The sequence below is a fragment of the Panthera onca genome, chromosome C1 (genome assembly GCF_046562875.1).
Source record: "Panthera onca isolate mPanOnc1 chromosome C1, mPanOnc1 haplotype 2, whole genome shotgun sequence".
Taxonomy (NCBI): Eukaryota; Metazoa; Chordata; class Mammalia; order Carnivora; family Felidae; genus Panthera; species Panthera onca.
This window is the reverse complement of record NC_138346.1, coordinates 79,066,330-79,087,019: the sequence shown is the minus strand read 5'-3', so window position 1 is coordinate 79,087,019 and position 20,690 is coordinate 79,066,330. Positions and strand designations below refer to the sequence as shown.

Below are 20,690 nucleotides of genomic sequence, written 5' to 3'. Positions count from 1 at the left end.
ATATTTCATTGCTGTAAATCTTCAGTTTACTCTGGGGAAAGCAGTAATATAAATTTTACCTTAAAATACACTGTTCATGGGGAGTGACTCCGTCAGTTAAGCATCCCACTCGTGGTATCAGCTCAGGTCATGATCTCATGGTTCCTGAGATAGAGCCTGACATCAGGCTCCACATTAGGCTCTGTTCTGACAGCATGAAGCCTGCTGGGGATTCTCTCTCCCTCTCCATCCCTCTCTCTACCCTTCCCCCACTTGCATGTGAGTGAACATGCTCACTCGCTCTCTCTCAAAATACATAAACATTGAAAAACATACACTGTTCATTATCTTCTAAAATGAAAACCTACTTACCACTCTGAGTGCTGAATGATAGGTAATAATTTTTTTTAATGTTTATTATTTTTGAGAGAGAAAGAGAGACAGAGAACAAGCAGGGGAGGGGGAGAGAGAGAGAGAGAGAGAGAGAGAGAGAGAGAGAGAAAGAGAATCAGAAGCAGGCTCCATGCTGTAAGCTGTCAGCATAGAACCTCACGTAGGGCTCAAGCCCACAGCCTGTGAGATCATGACCTGAGCTGAAGTTGGCCGCTTAACCCACTGAGCCACCTAAGCGCCCTGGTAATTTAATTAAGAAGTAACAACTTCAAAACATTTTACATATACTAAACCAGTTACACTTCAATCCAACAAAGTAAGGATTCCCCATATTGTAGATGAGGAAACATACACAGAAAAGTAACACAAGATCACACAACTACTAAGTAGTAAAACAGGGATTTCAATTTGGGAAGTCTAGCTCAGAGTATCCTCTCTAGTGTAAATATTAAACAAACTGCCTCTTGAGTGCAATTTTTGTTCAAAACTGCTAACGTAACTCTTCCCAACAAGTTAATTTTCAGTTTCCCTATATACGAGTATTTTAAACATATTGAATAGGACAAACACAAATTCAAGTCTTATTTATAAGGAAAGGATCATCCAGTATCATCTAATCTACAGCCACATCATCTAATAATACAATATATTTATAGCTTCTTGCTCTGGTAGAATACTCAGAAGAGTGACTGCCACTCTTTTGATTTCACGTGTTACCACTAACATTTTTGGGGGGGACTAGGAAGAGTTAGGTGAGTTAGGCACGTAAGTAAGTTAGGGAGGGGGAAAACCACATCAAAATCACCTTTTACTGCCTTCTAATATTACAAACCATCTGTTAAAAAAGGCAAAAGGTCTGGACGCCTGTGTGGTTCAGTTGGTTAAGCATGTGACTTCGGCTCAGGTCATGATTTTATAGCTCATGGGTTCGAGCCCAGCATCAGGCTCTGGGCTGACAGCTGAGTCGGGACCCTGCTTCGGATTCTTTGTCTCCCTCTCTCTCTCTGCCCTTTCCCCACTCACACTCTGTCTCTCTCTCAAAACCAAATGAAACATTAAAAAAAAAAAAATTTTTTTTTTTAAAGGCAAAAGGTCTAAGACCAACCTTTATATTCCTGCAAGTTCACTTTCTGACTGGCTATTACTTCCAAGGTCCCATCTCTAACCTGTCAGGTGAGACCCATGCCACCTCCCAACTCCACAAAATGGGCATGCTCATTTCCGCAAACACACTTACATTAGGGAAAAAAGAAGAAAACAGAAAGGTAGTAAGCATAATTGTAATTGACCTATCAGGAAACCTCATGTGCAAGCTGGAAAAAAGGAAAAATGAGTCTCTAAAGTAGCCAAAACGTCATAAGCAGAGGAGAATCAAAAGCAGTTAGACTGGACAGGGGATCACATGACCTCTGCAAACTAAGGAAATCATCATGCATACTCTGTATGCACCTGTGAAGTACACATATCACCCATTAAACACTTAAGACCTGTCTTCTATAGACCCAGCTCTGAAACTACCTTACTAGCCTAAGGTCTCTAGGTAGGTCACATCAGCTCAGACACAAATCTGAATCATGTTCTTATTTGTAAAATGGAAATTAAGATGGCTGCCATGCTTAAAAGAGGAGTTGTGAAAAGATAAGTAGATGAAACACTTAAACAGATACTTCAAAAAAGAGGCTATTCATTCATTCATTTTTTTAAGTAAGCTCTACATTCACCATGGGGCTTGAACTCACAACTCCAAGATCAGCAATCGTATGCTTCATCAACTGAGCCAGCCAGGTGCCCCTCAAATACATATGTTCAAAGGTGTCCAACATCAACAGTCATCAGATAAATGCATATTAATACAATAGTGAGATAACACTAGAATGGCTAAAATTCTTAAAGTATACCACCAGTTACAAATTTCTGACATGAAATTGAAGTCATATGAGCTAAAAATAAATAAATGGCATACTTCAGAATACTGACTATGTTATGTGGGGCACCTGGGTGGCTCAGTCAGTTGAGTGTCCGACTTTGGCTCAGATCATGCTCTCGCGGTTCCTGAGTTCAAGCCCCACATCGGGCTCACTGCTGTTAGCACAGAGCCTGCTTTGGATCCTCTCTCTCCCCTCTCTACCCTTCCCCAGCTTGTGTTCTCTCAAAACTAAACAAACAAACAAACATTAAAAAAAAAAAACAACAAAACACTGATTTTCAGAGGACAATGTCTGATCTGTGTCACACTGACCTTCTTAAGTTCAATCCCTAAACTAAATACAAATAAATATTTATTCACTATCAAGTAAAGCAACAGAGCCTCATTAGGCAATAATGTTAAAAAAAAAAAAAAAAAGTTCTTCCCCTTCCACCCTGAAGGGCATAGCACTACTAGGAAAACCAAAACATGTCTATGCTAGATTTAAGCAGAGTTTTTAGAAAAGAATGTTAAGATAATTCATCCCATGACATATGAAAGCAAAAGAAGCTGGTCAGATTACAATAAAAAATCCCTTCTGGTTCAAATGAACTAAATTCTGAGCCACTACAATTATCATATTGCATGTGAAAATTAATAAATGCTTCATAAAAGAATATTTACTGACCAGAGTCTGAGAGTTTTTAGATACAATAAAAATTTCACTAGCAAACAAGTTTTTTTCATCCTATATCATTACTATCATTTAAAAATTCTATTAAATAGAGATACTGCACATAATACAAATTTTCAATTTTTCATTTCTCTTCATACTTTTATAAAAGACCTATTAAATATAACTTCTGAGGATGCACTGAAAGTCAATCAGAACTGTAAGTACTTCATGGGATCTTCAGTTTTCAACATTCCTTAACCAGAGGAAACTAAAGAAAATCCTCCTTGAACGGAACAGTGATGGCTGATACAAGCAAGTCTCAATGGTAAAGAAATAGAAGTCTTTCACAGGGTGTTGTAGGAGAGGTGCTTATCCTTCAGACACCAGCAGATATACGCCCATTAAAAAAAATAACGTTAAGGGTGGTCTAAAAGATGGGAGCAAAATTTATTACTCCAAAAGAAAACTGAAGGTGCCAATGAGCCAATGTGAAACTCAGCCCTAAAAAGGAAAGGATACGGGAAAAAGAGGAGCAACATCAAAATGTCTCAGGTTTCTAGAAATATTCTCACCAATGGAGATTGACAAATATTGCTGATTGACAGATATCTGAAATAGGAAAGAAGACTATAGGTAAAAACATTTTTAAAAACTTTGTAAAAGACAAAGTGAAAAACCAAAAGGAGTCAGGAGGGAAAAGGCTAGATCTGGGGATAAAGGCAACCAAGGAAGGAAAAAAATAAATTTGAAAAAAAATACATATCCTTAAGTTTTATTTTGATATTTAGGGGACAGATGCTCAGAATTATCAGTTGTCAAGTAACCAGACTTTGATATTCTATACTACACACTATAAATAAGGTCTACTCTTTTAACACTCAAAACACCTTTACGTTTCTTTCATTTAAACAAAAAAAAAAGTGGCGTCGAGACACATCCACCTAAGAACACTTCTATGGTATTATGTTGTATATTCATTCACTTGTAGAAAAATTATCCTCTTGCCCTCTTGCCTTACTTTCAAACTATAATCTAAGTAAGCTTAAAACTAAATATTATTGTAAGGAATAAAAACATCTATTTTTAATTACCAACATCATCAGTTCACATGAAACAAAAATTATAATGCCTTTTCTCTTAAATTCTAAGAGCATAAAAGAAATTTCCTTTTAGGATTTCACCACTCTGATCATAAACCCAAATGAAAGAACAAAGGCCAAAAACAGCTAAGACAGAGGAACTTGCCCAAGGCCACTGGCATTTCAATGTGGTATTGGTGCAGAATAGATAGAGAATAGTGTAGAAGGACAGGAAGCAGAGACAAAGACTTCATAAAAGGAAATGTACTGTAAGGAAAGAGTGTTTCCAAAGTCATGGGGAAAGGACAAACAATGCAATAAGTAGTGATTAGACAACTGATTGTTGCCTACTATACACTGATTATCCAAATTCCTCCTCAGATCCTATGCAAAGATCAAGTCCAGGTGGATTAAAGACCTAACTATGAAAATCAAAACTCTAAACTTTCAGAAAAAATATGAGAAGATCCTTATAACCTCAGGGTACAGAAGGCTTTTTTTTTTTTTTTTAAAGTTTATTATTTATTTTTGAGAGAGAAGGAGAAAGAGAGAGAAAGCAAGCAGGGGAGAAGCAGAGAAAGGGAGACAGAGGATCTGAAGCAGGCTCCACGCTGTCAGCACAGAGCCCAATGCAGGGCTCGAACCCACGAACCGTGAGATCATGACCTGAGCTGACGGTCCACGCTTAACTCACAGAGCCAGCCAGGTGCCCTGAGAAGGCTTTCTTCAAGTAAGAAAAATGAGGGCACCTGGGTGGCTTAGTGTCAAACTTCGGCTCAGGTCATGATCTCACGGTTCCATGGGTTCAAGTCCCACTTGGGGCTCTGTGCTGACAGCTCAGAGCCTAGAACCTGTTTCAGATTCTGTGTCTCCCTCTGTCTCTGCCCCTCCCTCATTTGCACTCTTTCTGTCTCTCTCTCTCAAAAATAAATAAACATTAAAATAAATTAACAATAAATTTAAAAAACAAGAAAAATGAAATCAGACAGTATCACTGAATTAAAACTTAGATTTTCAGGGCACCTGGGTGGCTCAGTTGGTTAAGCGTCCGACTTCAGCTCAGGTCATCATCTCATAGTTTGTGAGTTCAAGCCCCATGTCAGGCTCTGTGCTGACAGCTCAGAGCCTGGAGCCTGCTTCAGATTCTGTGTCTCCCTCTCTCTCTGCCCCTCTCATGCTCTCTCTCTGTCTCTCAATAATAAATAAACATTAAAATTTTTTTTAAAAATTAAACTTAGATTTTCTTAATAAAAGACATCAGAAAATAAAACACAACAAATTGAGATATACACCTGCAACTGACATAATCAACAAAAGATTAGGAGAGAATGTACAAGGAACTCTAAACTCAGTAAGAAAAAATAACCCAACAGAAAAATAAGTAACAAGCAGATAATGTATAGAAAACAGAATAACCACGAAATAGATGAAAAGATGCTCAACTTTACTAACAATGAAGTTGAAATGAAATGAAAACACTGCCTACCCTATTTCACACCCATCAAATGGGAATAAATTTTAAAAAATATGGCAATACCCAGTGTTCGTAATGATGTGGAACAAGAACGAACTTCACTACCACTGCAGGTGGGAATAAAATCTCCCACAAGCACTTGGAAAGGCAGTTCTACACTAATATTTTGCAAGTTTTCACTATCTAAACTTTAATTAAGGCATTCCCCTTCAAGACACAATCCCTAGACAATCTCTCACTCACGTAAACAAGAAAACATGAGTAAGAGCCTTTACTGCACTGTTGTCTATAGGAAAAATGGAAAAAACTTCATGTCCATTAATAGGAGAATGAACAAATAATGTGGTACATTTGTACAGTGGAATATTACACAACTATTAAAATTAATGGAAGTAGAGCAATAAATATCAACAGAAATAATCGACAAAAATGCTGAGGTGCATTCACAAAATGCAAATAACAAAGAATGACACTTTTTATAAAGTTTACAAACAAATACAATACATACAGTATATTTGTATGTATATTATATCATAAAACAGAGTTGTATCTTTTTGGAGTGTTTAACTCTGAGAAGGAAGGAAAAAGAATTGGATCAGGTAGCTACTAAATACACCAGAGAAATTAAACTCTATCAGGAATTTTTCTTAAAAAAAAAGTGTATAAAATATTAGGCTGGACAGAGTTGGCTGATAGGAAAAGGACTTTAGGTCATAACCTATACTTTATGTTAAAATACATTAATTAAAATTTGTAACTATCTGAAAGCTTAACGCTGTAAGCAAAATACAGAATGAAATTGGCTGTTAAAGCTACCATTCTCATCCATAAGCAAAAAAATTTTTAATTGTAAGTTTTTGCAAAGATCACAGCAACCTCATTGTGTTCAAGCAAGTATGTTAATAAGTATGTAAATGGTATAAATTTGAACATATTAAGTAAATTGTATTATAGGAATACTATCCATTTTTTATGTAAACTTTTTTTTTAAACTTTTTAATGTTTATTTATTTTTGAGAGAGAGAGAGAGACAGAGCGTGAGCAGGGGAGGGTCAGAGAGAGGGAGACACAAAATCTGAAGCAGGCTACAGGCTCTGAGCTATCAGCACAGAGCCCAACGCTGGGATCATGACCTGAGGTGAAGTCGGAAGCTTAACAGACCGACCCACCCAGGCGACCCTCTTTTTTTTTTTTTTTTTTTTTTTTAAAGTAAGCTCTATGCCCAACCTGGGGCTTGAACTCAGGACCCCCAGATAAAGAGTTGCATGCTCCACCCAATGAGCCAGCCAGATGCCCCTATAAGCATTTCTTATAAAACTTCACTGGAGAAGATTCCATGACCAAAAGCCCAAGTTACCTCATGGTCAAGCTCGTCTAACACAAATGAAAGAAACAGCAATATGTGCATTCAAATGTCACTTAAAAAAGTCTACTTTTAAGACGAAAGTTCGCCCTTCAATGCACTGTGTCAGAAGCATTTTACAGAGGTAGAATTTGAGCTCAGCTTTGTGAGACACAAGTTAGTGTATCTGTAAGGGAGGCAATACCAAGGTTGTTGAAAAAAGAAAAAGGTGGGGTGCCTGGGTGGCTCAGTCGGTTAAGTCTCCGACTTCGGCTCAGGTCATGATCTCATGGTTCGTGAGTTTGAGCCCCGCGTCAGGCTCTGTGCTGACAGCTCAGAGCCTGGAGCCTGCTTCGGATTCTGTGTCTCCCTCTCTCTCTGCCCCTCCCTCCCTCCCTCCCTCCCTCTCTCTCTCTCTCTTTCTCTCTCTCTCTCAAAAGTAAAGATAAAAAAAAGAAAAGAAAAAGGCTATCACTGAATAGTAAATGGTACAAAGGCAAAGAATGGCAAAAAAAAAAAAAAAAAAAGAAAGAAAAGAAAAAGAAAAAGGTTGTCTGGCTTGAGTATCAAGAAAAAGGATGTCCGAGTAAGAACCAGACGTGCAGAGTAGAACAGACGTCCTGACTTGGGAAGCAATGTAGGGAAACTGAGAAAATTGGTACAAAATATAAGGAAATGACATCTTCCTTTTTAACACTAACCACTTAATCCTCCTACTGTGGCTCTGTCCCTCATGTTTCACTCTCCCCTTGGAATTCCCTCACAATGGCTGCCCCAACCAGGCTCCACCTCAAGAACGCTTACGCACCTTGGGGGTGACTGAGGATGGTGGCATGTGTGTGGGTGTATTTTTTACTTCAGCCCAGCTTCAAAGGAATTTTATGGAACAAAAAATAAATGCAGATTTGAAGAAATCCAATAAAATATTTAAAGATCTCTAATGCTACGACAGCTAACATACCCTTCAGGGTTTATAGGATCTGACTCCAAGAAAAAAATAGGAACCTGCCAAAGATCCTTACTTCCTAGGCTTTGGCCTGCTTCCATCTGACAAGTCATTTACCATCAACAACTTATGAATGCCTTCGTAGACATTCTGACCCACTACAGCTTTTTCTCAAGGTCTGAGGAAAGAATTTCTTCCCCACATGAATAAGGTCAGAAAGAATTCTCAACCTCCAGTGAAACTGCACCTACAAAAGGAATGTAGTTTCATCTCTAAAAACCCTTAATTATAAAATGACCATATACAATTCTGCAGGCAGAATTGCTGTCAGGAAAGGAGTGGGGGAGAGAGAGAATAATGTCAACACCTTTACAGAGAAAGCATGTGCCTGAAAAGTCCTTGCTGTCTCTTCAGGGAAGTTGACTTTTAAAGAAAAAAGGAATGTAAAGCATCTTGTGTATTTCTAGCACTGTATTTATCACACTATATGACAATTATCTTTTTATATGTGTATGTATCCTCCATTAGACTGAGAGTTCCTTGAGGGCAGGGATTTTTGTGTCCCCAGAAGTTAACACAAATCTGAAACACAGTAATCACTCAATGCCTGTGTGCTGAATGAAAAGTGAACAAAAGAATGACAAAGAAAATAAATATGAACAAAAGAATGACAAAAAAATCTGACTGAATCACAAAGGGTAAGTGAAAAGGCAACGACACTGCAAAGGAACATATTCCTGTAGACATTTTAAATTAAATAATAACTTTCTTATATTACTTAACTATTTCAAATTTAAAAGAGATTTAAGTTCTGAAAAATGTGACATATAACTTTTCTTCTGTGATACAGAGTTAAGGGCAATTTAAACTCCTTCCTATTTCATTCCACTTTTTCTTCTAATTCCATTCATTTGTCTAACAGAAGTTACCGGTGGGCCTTGATCAAACTTGCTTTTACTATCAAACTGACTTTTGGACGGTGACTTCAATCATACTTAAACTAACAAGGACTTGAAGCTCTGGTTGGTGGCACTGCCCATGAAATGATCTCTACACAGCAGTGGTTTTTGTTTGAACAGCAGTGCCTCTTTTACTACAGTGGCATTAAACTGTGATCCACTAAGACATTCAGGGACATCAAGAGTCACTGAGGGGAAGGGTTAGGAAGGCAAAACAGGCAGAGCAACTCCGCCCACTTCTACCAGTTTTCAAACAGAAAACAATAGGCTTCTGGGAAAGATTTCCCTTGAAGAAAGAGTTCTACAGATTTTCAAGTCAGAAAATAATGTCTTATTCTATTTTGACTTGTTTTATTTCACTAAGACAAAACGAAAGTCTTCAAATCAGCAATAAAAAGGAGAGGTCTCACTGGAACAACAGAAGACGTCCTTAGGTGTTCGTAAAAGCAGAGCCTGTGAGCCTCGACCTGATGCTTCCTAGATTTATGCCAGTCACCTGTGTTAATCCACCAAGAAAAAAGCTTAAAGAAATTATGGAAATACATATTTTTTTTAATTTTTTTTAATGTTTATTTATTTTTGAGACAGAGAGAGACAGAGCATGAACGGGTGAGGGTCAGAGAGAGGGAGACACAGAATCTGAAACAGGCTCCAGGCTCCGAGCGGTCAGCACAGAGCCTGACGCGGGGCTCGAACTCACGGACCGCGAGATCGTGACCTGAGCCGAAGTCAGCCGCTTAACCGACTGAGCCACCCAGGCGCCCCTGGAAACACATATTTGAAGACTATATAAGGGTCAAAAGATACTAATAAATTTTTTAGGTCTCTAGGAATACTAGAAGGTTCTAACATACATTGTATTTGATTTTTGAACCTGTTTTTGGAATCACATAACACACCAAAATAGGGCACTTTCTATTAAGTCTACTCATCATTAGAAAAATGTAACTGAAAAGGTGGCTCACCGCTTTGATGTGCTGTATTCTATGCGACTGGCAATTTTCAGCCATGGGTTTTTCCATTCCACTAAGTCCTAAAACTCTACCTAGGGTTCTGTTAACTCCTGCTACAGAAATGTGTACGTGGCCAGTTTATTTTACTGTTTTTCTCATTCCACAATCACTAAAGACAGCAGCAGAACTCTTACAACTCCAACAAATAAAATAGTAGTTGTTCTGATCTGTTTTGACATTCTAGGGTTTTCCTTTTCATACCCTAAGACACAGCATCTCGTAGCACTTGCGCCGTCCATGGATAGAGAGTAACACTCCCAAGCATTGTAAATAAATCCCAAAGCTATGCTATCAGAGCTTGGATGCGTTTGTATATGAGTGAGGTGAAATGGGTTTCTCCTATTGAACGGAGGCAAGTCGAGGTCCCTAGTGTTGCGCTGCCTCAGACAGCTGGGTCTGTCCACCGCTGCACCATCTCAAAGCCGGGGGTGAGGGGTGGGGGGAACGGGAATGAACCAACTACAGAGGGAGCAGGAAGTTTGTATCATAAACTCCGCAATTGCTTAATTAGTCCAGTCCCCTGCGAGCCACAGGCTCTTCCCTATTCCTGCGATTGGCAAAGAGAAATAACCTCTTTTTCAGGGTGTCCAATCTCAGGTAAGAGGTACTCTCCAGACTGCCAGCGACGCGCCAAGGTAGCCCCACTGAAACGTCCCCGCGACTAGGCAGCGGCGCCGCCCCCTTCTCTCCCTTTGCTTGGCTTTCCAGTCCTCGGAGTCGCCACCGCCCACTTTCTAGCACGACAAACAGCGTCCTGTGCGCGGGCCCAGCACTTACCCACGTCTTGCTCGAAGGGGTTTGCAGTGAACAGAGACATCTTGCCGGTGCCCGAGCCCTAAACGCTGTGGTCTGGCCGAGGCTCCGCGGCTGCTCGGAGCTGGGTGACCCGCGGCTGCCGCTTCCTAGACGGCTCCGCTCCGACCGCGTCCTCGCACTTCCGCCACCGCCACTGTCCAGCCCCCGCCTGACAGGCCAGCTGCCGATTCGCACTCCACCCCCTCGCTTCGGCCTAACTCCTCTCCCGGAACGAGGTCCCGCCGGCGCGGGGATTCTTTCAGCGCACCTGTCGCCTCCGCCTCTCAGGAAGAGGCAGCAGCCCTGTCCCAGACTTTCGTGGGGGGTCAGGCGACCGCCGCGGACACCTTTCCATCGCTAGGACCCCGGCAAGCCACGGAGCAGGGGACCTTCGGGACCGGAAGTTGTCGCGCCTAGAACAGGGCAACCCTAGAGGCCCGGAAGCCGCTGTGCGTGCGGCGATACCCGGAGGGCCGCGGTGTTGCCGGATTTTCCGCCTTTGGAGTCTCTAGTTCTCGCTAATTTAATTCGTTCCTAAGCTGCAGCCTAGTCCCTCGAGGGCGGACCAGTGGCTGCGTTCGCGTCACAGTCCCGTTGCCTTGGAAATGGATGGAGCCTCCGCACCCCACCCCTGCTGGAATAACCCTCCTGGAAATCGGTGGTGGACCTATGGCTCTGTGGGGGACTCCCTAACTTTTCGCTTTCCATCGTGTTCTCTGAACACGTGATCACACTGCTTGACTCTGGGAATCCAAAGACGAATGAGGCATAAACTCCCTGTTTTCAAGTGGCAGACAGTTTTGTAGGGCCAGTGTATAGCTTACACAAGACCGTATATTACGATCCTAATAGAGGGGTCACAAACTCATATCCATAGGAGCCAGCCAGATACTTAGATGAATGTAAAAGTGCAAGCATGCTTCCCAACCACACACTCCCTATCCCTCGTACCCCTGCTTTCTTTCTCTGTAGCATTTATCACTTTCTAATAATTTACGTAATTACTATGTTTTCTGTCTCTCCTCTTTAGAATACAAACTCCGTTACCAGTTTTGTCCCCAGCATCCAGTACAGTGTCTGGCAAGTAATGGGTGCTCAATAAGTACTTTTCGAATGTACTTGTGACTATCCAACTGAACAGTACATATCTAAAGATGGCAGCTGCTAGTACACTTTAGCCATTTGTTGCAGTGTGGGCCCCACTAGAACTTAAATGATTTAAAAATGTTTAGGATTACTTTCACATTTTAACAATGGGTCAAACAAAACCATTTTACAACCTTTAGTATAAAGAGGATGTATAGAAGAGTGAACCCTTGCACATGGAATACTTCAGAACAGTGGTTGCATATACTATAAAGATAGGTGCACAAATAAACATTTGTGCTGGTTTTCAAAAACTGAACTTAGGATATTAAAGATCTGTTTGGAGACTTTGTAGATGGTTTTGTCTAGGATTAAGACTTAGTGTTGGAAGGGAAAACTAGGTAAAGAGGAAATAGATTTGTAAGAGCCTTAAAGAAGCTAAGATTTTAATTTTAGCATATAAGGCACGAAATACTCATTTAAAGATTTTGAGCAGCAGAGTAACATGCGAAAAAGAGTTCCTGGACAGTAATCTGACATCAGCATGCATGATGTATTTGAAGAAGCAGACCCTGGCAGAACAGTTTCGGAGGCTATGGCAGCACTTGAAAGCCATTAGAAGAGGTACTGTAGAGGAGCACGTGTTGAGACAGGAAGGAGCACAGGGCTGAGGATTAGCAGTGGAAACCATTAACATTTTAAAGACAGTCCTCTGCATCTTTAAGAGCAAGCATACCCAAGAATCTGTAGGTATTTATCTTTCTCTGGGTGTCCTCAGTCTCTTCGTGAGTTCCTCCAATTAACAAATTTCCTAATGGTCACTAAGAGCCAGACTCTGTGTTAGAAACGAGAGGATACAAAGATTGTCTGTTGCTACTTCACCTAATGAAGTTATTGAGGAATTAAAAGATATGTTAGTGACTGCTCACAAATTCTGGTGTGTAAAGAAATGCAACTTTTTCATTTTTCTATAATGCAACCTCTTTTGAGGCCCCTAACAGGGGCTCCCTGATAACAGAAAATGATCTTATCAATTTCAGTTCAATTCAGTTCTTTAGTTTTCTTGGTTATTTTGGGTTTACGCTCAACAAATATATAATATCCTGACGTCAGACCACTTTCCCTGAGCATATACCAAGATCCATCCCCAGCCATGTGTGTTCTTCCAGTTCTGCCAGTAAATGTTTGGTGAAGAATCCTTTTTCTTTCAAAACAGGGACAGTGCTTCCCCAGTAAAACCATAATGAGAGCTGACCCTAGTTACTGGTCTAGAAACACTGGAGATGGTTGTGGCAAATCTCAAGAAGGGAATCTTTTGGAAGGCATCTTCATAAGGTGAGACTTCTGTGTGGTCTTCAAAACGAGGTCACTATTCTGTAGCAAGGGTGAGTGTCCCTAGTCCAGAGGACTGAGGTAAATCTATCCACTAAAAATTCTCAAGAGTATCCACCCAGGTATTTCCATCCTAGGTCTTAGGGTGTCAGGGTCTCAGTCTTCTCCCTTCGGAGCCCTGACTTTAATTTAGGAGATATGTGGTGAGTTTCTGAATTCAACCTTCTTCTAAATTCTGCAACTCTCAGAGTCAGGTCCTGAGTTTAATTTTTTTTTTTTTTTTAACTATCATCTGTCCCTCTGGCTATAGTAAATAAAGCACTCTCATCCCCCCTCCTCATTTTTTTCTTTGTGTTTCAGTTGGATAATCTCTCCCTCTTTCTCTGATGAATGGTATATTCTTTTCCATGAATCTCCAAAGCATTTTTTTTGTGTTATTTTTTAAAATATTTTTTTTTGGAATAATTTTAAATTTACAAAAAAGTTACAAAGATAGTATAGAGAGTTCTCATTTACCCCTCATCCTGTTTCTCCTGTTAAGATCTTATGGTTCCATGATACGTTTGTCAAAACTAAGAAACCAACATTGGCTTATTGCCATTAACTAAACTCCAAACTTTATTTGTACTTTACCAATGTTTACATTAATGTCCTCTTTTTTTCCCCAGGTATGTCAGGGTTCCCCAAGACCATCCCAATTTCAAAGACTTGCCAGGACTCAAGAGTCAACATGTAGTCATCCTCATGACAATGATTTATTACAGTGAAAGGATTAAAAAACAAAATCAGCAAAGAGAAATGGTACATGGGGTGAAGCTCATTGTAGATTCAATGCCTAGGATTTTTATTAGGGCTAATCACACAGGCACCCTCTAGCTAACATGCACCCAAATTTCTAGACTCGCAGAAGGAAAGCAGGTGTTCTGCATAAACCGTGTTGTTTCTATAGTTTAGGTGCCATGAGTCATTCTTATAAGGGAATTGTGGGAGTTCTCCCAAAAATCTAAGCTCCCAGACACTAGTCAAGGACCAACCTTGCAAGCAGGCCTTTTATAAGGATAGCAATCTCAAGACTGCAATATTATCTCATTTCTGCATACCAAGGTACCACATATCATTTAGTGGCCATGCCTCCTTAGTTGTCTCTGGTTTGTGGCAATTTATTAGTCTTGTTTTTCATGACCTTGATAGCCTTGAGGAGTGCTGATCAGATATCCTGCAGAGTGTCCCCGAATTGAAGTTTGTCTCATGTCTTTTTTGTGCTTAAATAGGCATTACAGGGTTTTGGAAAGAATACCTCTGAGGTGAGGTATCCTCATCACATTATTGTAGGGGGTACATGATGTCCACATGATTTCTGGTGATGGTAACTGTTCAGCACTTGGTAAATGTACCAGCTGCCAAGTTCTTCCGCTTTATAGTTAATAGTTTTCTCTTTCCATACTCTATTCTTAGGAAGCAGGTTACTGATGGGGTACTGGGTGGCTCAGTCAGTTAAGCATTCGACTTCGGCTCATGTCAAAATCTTGCAGTTCATGAGTTGAAGCCCCGCATCCAAGCCCTGCCTAGGGCTCTGTGCTGACAGCTCAGAGCCTGGAGCCTGCTTCTGATTCTGTGTCTCCCTTCCTGTCTGTCTGTCTGTCTGTCTCTCTCTCTCTCTCTCTCTCTCTCTCTCTCAAAAATAAATAAACCTTAAAAAATATTTTTTAAATTTAAATTTAAGGGAATCAGGTTACTGAGTCTAGCCCATCATTAAAGGGAAGAGAGGGAATTAAGCTTTACTTTCTGTAAAGGTGAATATCTAAATATATTATTAGAATTCTCCTGTAAGGAAAATTTGTCTCTTTTCTCCTATATATGTATTTATTAAATTGTTTAATTATGTCCAGGATGAACTCATGTATTTTATAGTTTGAGTTGAAATCCAATAATATGTTTTGTTATTGTTGCTGTCTTGTTTGGTTTTGCTCAAATTGTTCCAGCTTTGGTCACTGGGGGCTCTTCTAAATGACTTCTAAGTCCCCCCCATTTTTTTTTTTTTGAGAATTTCTTTACTTTCTGGTACTACAATGCTTCAGGCTCATCTTGTATTTTCTCTGCCTCAGTCTTAGATGCAACCATTTCTCAAAGGAACCCAGGTTCTGAAAGTCTCTTTAAAGGCTGCCATAGATGATTTCTAGCCTTTATGATATGCTTTGAGTAGATAGCTGGCTAACCTGAGCTTGTCATTTCCTGCAGCACATTAATAGCAATTAATAATAACCAACTCCACAGTACTTATAATTGTCTTTATCTTCCTCAACTGCTAGTTAGAGCTATTATAAAACCAGTGCATGCCCTTCACCTATGCTTAACCCCAATTTACTATGGTCTTAGTAATTGTGATGGTACAGAGGTAGTTCTCAAATTTGGCATCCATCAGAACCAGCTGGTGGGGGTTGTTAAAAACACAAATTACTGGACCCTACCTCATAGTTTCTGATTTAGTAAGTCTTTTGTGGAGCACAACCTAACCCCTAAGCAGACAAATATAAAACCTTCCCGCTACAGACCTATTTTCTTCAGTTTCTTTTACTTAGCATATCATGTCTGGCTTTTCGCCAATGATTACAAGGTGTACTGAAAGACAAAACCAACACAAAACAGTAGAAAGAGCAAGCATTAGAACCAGACTCAGACATGGCAGGGATGTTAGACATTTCTTAAACTCACAGATTCTTCAGCCATGTCCAGGCTATGGATGACCCCATTAAAAACATTATTTTCTGTACAGTATTTTCGGTATTTAGTATTTCCTTTTGATTCTTTCTTCGGGTTTCTGTTTCTTTGCTAACATTACCCATCTGTTCTTTTTTTAAATTATAGTTGACATATAATATTATATTAGTTTTAGGTGTACAACACAGTGATTTGACAATTACATTTGACCTTTGAATAACATGGGGCTTAGGGGTGCTGACACCCTGCAGAGTCAAAAGTCCACATTTAACTTTTGACTCCCTAAAAACTTAACTACTAATTGCATTCTGTTGACCAAGGCCTTACCAATAACATAAACAGTTGATTAACACATATTTGGTATTTTATATATACATTATGTGTTGTATTCTTACAATAAAACCAGAGAAAAGAAAATACTATTAATAAAATATAAAGAAAAGAAAATATCTTTACACTTCTGTACTGTAAAAAAAATCTGCATGTAAGTGGACCCATGCAGTTCAACTCATGTTGTTCAAGGGTCAACTATATATCCATTACAAAATGCTCACTACTGTTTAGTGTAGTTACCATCTGATTTACCCATCTGTTCTTGCATGACAACTCAGAGCCTGGAGCCTGTTCCATTAGCACCTTTACATATTAATATAGTTAATTTAAATCCTGGTATGATTCTAATATCTCTGCCATATCTGGGTTTAGTTCTTTAAAAATATTTACCTTGGGGGCTGGGAGGGGTAGAGAGAGAGAAGAAAGAGAGAATACCAAGCAGTCTCCACACCATTATGTGGAGCCCGATGCAGGGCTCAATCTCAGGAACTGTGAGATCATGACCTGAACCAAAATCAAGAGTCAGACACTTAACCCACTGAGCCACCCAGGTGCCCCTGAGTTTAGTTCTGATGCCTATTTATCTGGTTAAGGGTTAGGCTGTGTTTATTGTTTGCTGTAACTGTAGGTGTCAGAGACTAAGTTTCTTCTGATGTGCTTGTTTTTGTCTCCCCTGTTGTCTTTGGGTTGGTTCCTGAGAGACTTTTTTAAAGCATTTATTTAAGTGTAATTGACATACATTGTATTGGTTTCAGGTATACAACATAATTATTCCAATTTGTGTACATTGCAAAATAATCACCACAATAAATCTAGTTAACATCTGTCAGCATACAAAGTTACATATTTTTTCTTGTGATGAGAAATATTTTGAGATTTACTTTTTTTGCAGTTTTTAAATTTACAATACAATATTATTGATTATAGTCATCATGCCATATATATATATATATATATATATATATATGTATATATATCTCCATGACTTACTTATTTTATAACTGAAATTTTGTACCTCTTGATCCCTTTCACCTATTCTGCCTGCCCCCTGCAACTATCAATTTTCCTTTTTTTTTAGAGTAATCTTTGATTTTAATTTTTATTTATTTATTTTTCTTTTTTCCCCTTTTTTTTAAATTTAAATTTTAGTTAACATACAGTGTAATATTGGTTTTGGGAATAGAATTCAGTGATTCATCAGTTACATACACTACCTAGTGCTCATCACAAGTGCCCTACTTAGTACCCATCACCCATCTAGCCCATCCCCCACCCACTTCCCTCCATTAACTCATAGTTTGTTCTTTATCATTAAGATAAAGATTGTGTTTTGTTTCCCTTTCTTCTCTTTTTTCCCCACCTTCCCATATGCTCATCTGTTTTGTTTCTTAAATTCCATATATGAGTGAAATCATATGGTATTTGTCTTTCTCTGATTGACTTATTTTGCTTAGCATAATACATTCTAGCTTGATCTAGTTCTGTGAAAAATGCTATTGGTATTTTGATGGGGATTGTATTAAATGTGTAGATTGTTTTGGTTAGTATAGACATTTTAATAATATTTGTTCTTCCAATCTATGAGCATGGAATGTCTTACCATTTCTTTGTGTCACCTTCAATTTCTTTCATTGTTGTTTTATAGTTTTCAGAGTACAGATCTTTCACCTCTTTGGTTAAGTTTTTTCCCATGTGTTTTATTATTTTTGCTACAATTTTAAATGGGATTTTTAAAATTAATTTTACTTTCTGTGGTTTCATTATCAGTATATAGAAATGAAATATATTCCTCAACAGAGATACTGTGTCTTACAACTTTACTGAATTGATTTATCAGTTCTAGTAGTGTTTTCATGGAGTCTTTAGGGTTTTCCATATATAGTATCATGTTATCTGTGAAGAGTGGAAGTTTTACTTCTTTCTTAACAATTTGTTTGTTTGCTGTGCCTAGGACTTCCAGTACTGTGGTGAATAAGAGTGAGTAAACATGTTAAGAGTGAACATCCTGTCTTGTTCCTGACCGTAGGGGCAAGCTCTCAGTTTTTCCTCATTGAATATGATGCTCAGTGTGAGTTTTGCATATATGGCCTTTATTATGGCCTCTACACCTACTTGGTTGAGGTGGGGTTTTTTGTTGTTGTTTTGTTTTGTTTTGTTTTTAGTAAGCCCTACTGCCCCATGTGGGGGTTAAAATCATGACACTAAGATCAAGGGTCATATGCTCTACCATCTGAGCCAGCCAGGTGCCCCTTGTTGAGGGTTTTATTTTTTTTAATCATGAATAGATGTTGCACCTTGTTAAGTGCTTTTTCTGCATCTATTGAAATGATCATATGCTTTTTATCCTTTCTCTTATTGATTAGATGTATCACATTGATTTGTGATTATTGAACCAACTTTACATCCTTGAATAAATCCCACTTGATCATGATGAATGATTTTTAATGTATTGTTGGGTTAGGTTTGCTAGTGTTTTTTTGAGGATTTTTGCATCTATGTTCATCAGAGTATCGCCCTATAGTTCTCCTTATTTGTGGTGTCTTTATCTGGTTTTGATATCAGGGTAATACTGGCCTTATGGAATGAATTTGGAAGATTTCCTTCCTCTTGTATTTTTTGGAATAGTTTGAAAACCATAGGTATTAACTCTTCTTTAAATGTTTGGTATAATTCACCTGTTAAGCCATATGGTCCTGGACTTTTGTTTGTTGGAAGTTGTTTGATTGCTGATTCAATTTCATTGCTGGCAATCAGTCTGTTCAAATTTTCTATTTCTTCCTCATTCACTTTTTTTTATAACGTTTATTCATTTTTGAGAGACAGAAAGGGACAGGGCATGAGTGGGGGAGGGGCAAAGAGAGAGAGGGAGTCACAGCATCCAAAGCAGGCTCCAGGCTCAAAGCTCAGAGCTGTCAGCAGAGCTGACAGAGCTGCAGGTGTCTTTAGCTGCAACCCACGAACCGCGAGATCATGACCTCAGCCAAAGTCGGGCACTTAACCGACTGAGCCACCCAGGCACCCCCTTCCTGATTCACTTTTGGGAGGTTATATGTTTCTGGGAATGTATCCATTTCTTCTAGGTTCTCCAATATGTTGGCATTGAATTTTTCATGATATTCTCCTATAATCCTTTGTATTTCTGTGGTATCAGTTGTTATTTCTCCCCTTTCATTTCTGATTTTGTTTATTTGAGTCCTCTCTTCTTTCTCTCTCCCCCTCAATTAGTCTGGCTAGAGGTTTATCAGTTTTGTTGATCTTTTCAGAGAACCAGTTCCTGGTTTTATTTATCTGTTCTATTGCTTTCTTAGTTTCTATTTCTTTTATATCTCCTCTAATCTTTATTATTTCCTTCCTTCCGCTGGTTTTGGGTTTTGTTTATTTTTCTTTTTCTAGCTCCTTTACATGTAAGGTTAGGTTGTTTATTTGAGACTTTTCATGCTTTTTTTTAATGTTTATTTATTTTTGAGAGAGACAGAGACAGAATGCGAGTGGGTTAGGGGCAGAGAGAGAGGGAGACACAGAATCCGAAGCAGGCTCCAGGCTCTGAGCTGTCAGCACAGGGGCTGACACGGGGCTCAAACTCACGAGCTGTGAGATCATGACCTGAGCTGAACTGGGCATTTGACCGACTGAGCCACCCAGGTGCCCCAGAGACTTTTCATGCTTCTTAATGTAGACCTGTATTTCCATAAACTTTCCTCTTAAAACCACTTTTGCTGCATTCCAAAGATTTTGGACTGTTGTATTTTCATTTTCATTTGTTTCAATGTAATTTTTTATTTATTGGTTGACCCATTCATTGTTTAGTAGCATGTTATTCGACCTCCATGTATTTGTGCTCTTTCTAGTTTTTTTTTCTTGTGGTTGATTTCTAATTTTATATTGTTGTGGTTAGAAATGATGAATGGTAGGACTTAGATCTTTTGAATTTGTTTAAGACTTGTTTTGTGGCCTAATAGGCCATCTACTCTAGAGAATGTTCCGTGTGCACTTGAAAAGAATGTGTATTCCGCTGTTTTAGGATAGAATGTTCTAAATATATCTGTTAAGTCCATCTGGTCCTGTGTGTCATTTAAAGCCACTGTTTCCTTGTTGATTTTCTGTTTGGATGACGTCCCTATTGATGTAAATGGGGTGTTAAAGTCCCCTGCTGTTATTGTATTACTATTGATTACTTCCTTTATGTTTGTTATTAGCTGCTTTATGTATTTGGGTGCTTCCAGGTTGAGTGCATAAATATTTACAGTTTTTATTTCTTGTTTTTGGATTGTCCTCTTTATTATTATATGGTGTCCTTTTTTATGTCGTGTTACAGTCTTTGTTTTATATTTTGTCTGGAGACTCTTAATGATAGAGAACAAACTGAGGGTTGCTGGAGGTGGGGGGCGGGTAAGAGATGGGCTAGATGGGCGATGGATATTAAGGAGGGCACTTGTTGTGATGAGCACTGGGTGTTAGATGTGAGTGAAGAATCACTAAATTTTACTCCTGAAACTAATATTACACTATATGTTAACTAACTAGAATTTAAATAAAAACTTGAAACAAAAAATAAAGTCTATATTTCCGACATGAGTTTTGCTAACCTAGCTTTCTTTTGACATCCATTTACATGATAAATCTTTATCCTCTTAATTTCAATCTGCAGGTGTCTTTAGG

General features: G+C 38.9%; 1 protein-coding gene across 3 annotated transcripts in view; it reads right to left on the bottom strand.

Annotated features, from left to right (window-relative positions):
- The window catches only part of STAM2 (signal transducing adaptor molecule 2), a 50,078-nt gene extending 38,985 nt beyond the window's left edge, over positions 1 to 11,093 (bottom strand). For all 3 annotated transcript variants that reach the window (XM_060626566.2, XM_060626564.2, XM_060626565.2), the window contains exon 1: positions 10,545 to 11,093. Coding sequence is in view for 2 of the 3 variants with exons in the window: in XM_060626564.2 (XP_060482547.1) it covers positions 10,545 to 10,584 (40 nt within the window). In the remaining variant the exon portion in view is untranslated. The remainder of the gene's footprint in view (positions 1 to 10,544) is intronic.
- Positions 11,094 to 20,690: the final 9,597 nt, after the last annotated feature.